Genomic DNA, 3,054 nt, shown 5'->3' on the forward strand with positions numbered 1-3,054 from the left:
CCGCTGGCGGGGCGCGCCGCCCGCGCCGGGCAGATGCCGATCGAGATCGTTTGCAAAATCAAATTTGCCGAGGAGGATGAGAAGCAGAAGGAGGAGGAGGAAGGCGACCGGGAGAGCCTGCTGGAGGAGCCCGGGCGCCCGCGCTCCCGCGACCTGGCCACCTTCGCCGGCACCAGCACCCTGCACGGCCTCGGCCACATCTGCGGGTCAGGGCGCCTGGGCGTGCGGCAGAGCCTCTGGGCACTGGCCTTCCTGGCCTCGCTGGCCTTCTTCCTGTACCAGGCGGCCAAGTCGGCACTGCTGTACCTGGAGCACCCGCGCGTCACGGCGCTGGACGAGGAGGCCATCCGGGAGATGGTGTTCCCCGCCGTCACCCTCTGCAACATCAACCGCTTCCGGCACTCGGCGCTCACCGACGCCGACATCTTCCACCTGGCCAACATGACGGGGCTGCCGCCCAAGGACCGCGACGGCCACAAGGCCGCCGACCTGCTCTACCCCGACCCCGACATGGCCGACATCGTCAACCGCACCGGACACCAGCTGCACGACATGCTCAAGAGCTGCAACTTCAGCGGCGAGAACTGCTCGGCCCACGACTTCGCCGTGGTGAGTACTCGGCCCGGGGCTGCAGCCCGGCTCTCAGCCCCGGGGGCTGCCCTGGGCTGAGCTCAGCTCCCAGCTGGCAACTGCTGCTGGAGTTTGCATCTCTGTGTTTGAGTTTCCCTCCAAGTTTGGCACGGAGGGAGATCTCCCGGGGTGGCCAGTGCTGGGGCTCAGGGGCAAAGGCTGCCAGCGCCTCCCTGGCCACGGGGCTCGTGAGCTGGGCTGGGGATGTGCCGGCCATGGACCGGGTGCATACAAGGGGTCCTGGTGCATTGCCCCGCTTTGCTCTGAGCTGTCCAGCTGGACAGGGCCCCGCGCAGGAGCCTGCAGGGCCAAGCATGTGTGGGGGAAGCTCCTACCCCCTTGGGGGAAGCAGGAGAGCATGTGCACGTGCGCGTGCGTAAGGGACTCTGAGAGGGGTTGCAGCATCGCACGCACACATGCACACTTGTGCTCCATGTGCCCTGACCTGTGCTGCTCTGTGTGCATGTCCCCCCCACCCTGCTTGTCCTCACCCCGGCTGGGGTCCGTGTGTCCGTCCGCCTGCGTCCGTGGGGCTCCCTGCCGAGCGGCGTAAGCACGAGTGTGGAGCTGCCTCCAATCCCGAGCCTGTAAGCGCCGGTCCCCGCTGCGGCTGGGGAAATCGATGTGCTGAGCGGACGGAATACCTGATGGGACCCTCTCCCGGGGCTGTAATGACTGTGGAAATGAGCCGCTGCTCTCCTGCGGCTGCCGCGGGCGCTCGTCCTCCCCGAGCAGCAAGCTCGGCCTGTCCTGGCGCCATTGGGCCCTGGGGGCTTTGCTAGCCCCCCCGCCTGCAAAGTGGACTCCACGGCTGGGCGCCATGGGGCTGGGCACAGGTCTCCTGCAGCACCGAGCGACACGAGGGGTCCTCCATGGAACGGGTGCCTCCCAGACAGTGCCACGTCCTCGGGGCCTGGGGCGGTTGCCTGATATGGGGTGTGGGGCACAGAGGGGCAGGTGCCCACCCTACGGCCAAGGGGGCAGGTCATTGCTGTGTTGTACCAGGGGGTTCTGCTGTTTGATTCTGCATGTCAGGACCCGTGGCTGGCACGGGGCTACCAGGCAGGGGTGGCCCTATGGGGTGAGCCTGGAGGCTCTGGGGCTGGCCAGGGCAGCAGGCCAAGAGGGGATTTCCCCGCCTCCTTTCCTGGCCCGTTCACCCCCTGCAGCGGACTCCAGCGCATCCCAGCCACGGTGCAGGGGCTCCTGGACTCCGACATGTCCCAGCTGCAGCACGTGGCCCCTGGACTCTCCTGTGTCCTGGCCACGGCCCCTGGGACGGCGCGTGAGTCTGGGGCGGCCTGCAGCAGGGTGGCGGAGCGTGGAGCAGGCTCTGTCGCCCCGAGGCTGTAGCTGCTCAGCGCCAGGACCCATCCCCAACCTGCACCCACTGGGCAGGAGCCCGATCCTGCAGGGGTGGGAGCCTGAGGCTGTCCCAGGAGCTGCTCCTGAGCGCATGGCACGAATGATGGATCTCCCACGAGGCTGTGTTAAGTAAGAGCTGAGAGCGGCAAATGATCCCCCGCCCGGCGCTGTGAGCCCGCGCTCTTTATGGGATGGCAAATGAAGAAACGATGGGGGAAAAATCCCCAGCGTAAGCATCTTCTGTGCAGTAAAGCCCAGCTGGGCCGTAAATCTCCCGGGCAGCCGGGACGGCATGCGCACAGCCCGGCTCCTGCAGCCGTGCCCGGCCCTCACACCCGACCCCTGGCATGGGCAGTGGGGTCGCATCGCGGGCAGGGGGGGCAGGCCCTGCACTTGCACTGGGGGATGCTGCCAGGCAGGGGTCTTGATGCCCCAGCCCGGCTAAGGTGCCACAGGCGAGTCGGTGGCCATGGCCCGTGTTGGGGCTTGTGGGGCTGTTGTGGGGCATGACCCCGACCCTGCATGCGCTGCCAGCAGGACGGCAGGCGGGGGGAAATGCAGTCACTCCTGTCCCTTCCTGCGCCTTGTCCCGGCTGGCACCTGCTGCGTGTCTGGGGGGCTGTCCTGCGGGGGCTGAGAGCCAGCAGCGCTCCCCCAGAGCCAGAGGCAGGGGCGGCCGAAGCCCTGGACTCCTGGGTCTGTTTGCTGGGCTCCAGCCTCTGCCCCGTGCCAGTGCCAGCAGCCGCTCTGGACACTAGCCCAGCCCAGCCCAGCCCAGCCCAAGGGCTGTCTCCAGTACAAAGCATGGACATCGTTGGGGTCAGGAGCGAGGGGCACCGGCAGAGCTGGGCGGGGGGCAGAGGGCTGCTGGTTGGGAATGAGGGGCACCGGTGGAGCAGGGGAGCCCAAGCCTGCAGGGAAGAGCAGGCTGGCGAAGGGGGCGTGCATGGGGGGTCTGGTGAACAGGCCCTGGCGGCCTCTGTCCTGGGAAAGCCCAAGCTGCGGAGGGTGAGGGGTGGCTCCGCGTGGGCTGGGCTGGTCCCAGCCCCTTGGCCCAAG

At 68.1% G+C, this 3,054-nt stretch overlaps 1 protein-coding gene across 1 annotated transcript in view; it reads left to right on the forward strand.

Moving 5' to 3' along the window:
• Window positions 1–6: 6 nt before the first annotated feature.
• Window positions 7–3,054, forward strand: part of ASIC4 (acid sensing ion channel subunit family member 4) — a 33,794-nt gene continuing 30,746 nt past the window's right edge. The window contains exon 1 of the mRNA XM_006035370.2: window positions 7–609. Within this exon, the coding sequence (XP_006035432.1) occupies window positions 34–609 (576 nt within the window). The 5' untranslated portion in view covers window positions 7–33. The remainder of the gene's footprint in view (window positions 610–3,054) is intronic.

The sequence above is a fragment of the Alligator sinensis genome, unplaced genomic scaffold (assembly GCF_000455745.1).
Source record: "Alligator sinensis unplaced genomic scaffold, ASM45574v1 scaffold673_1, whole genome shotgun sequence".
NCBI lineage: Eukaryota > Metazoa > Chordata > Crocodylia > Alligatoridae > Alligator > Alligator sinensis.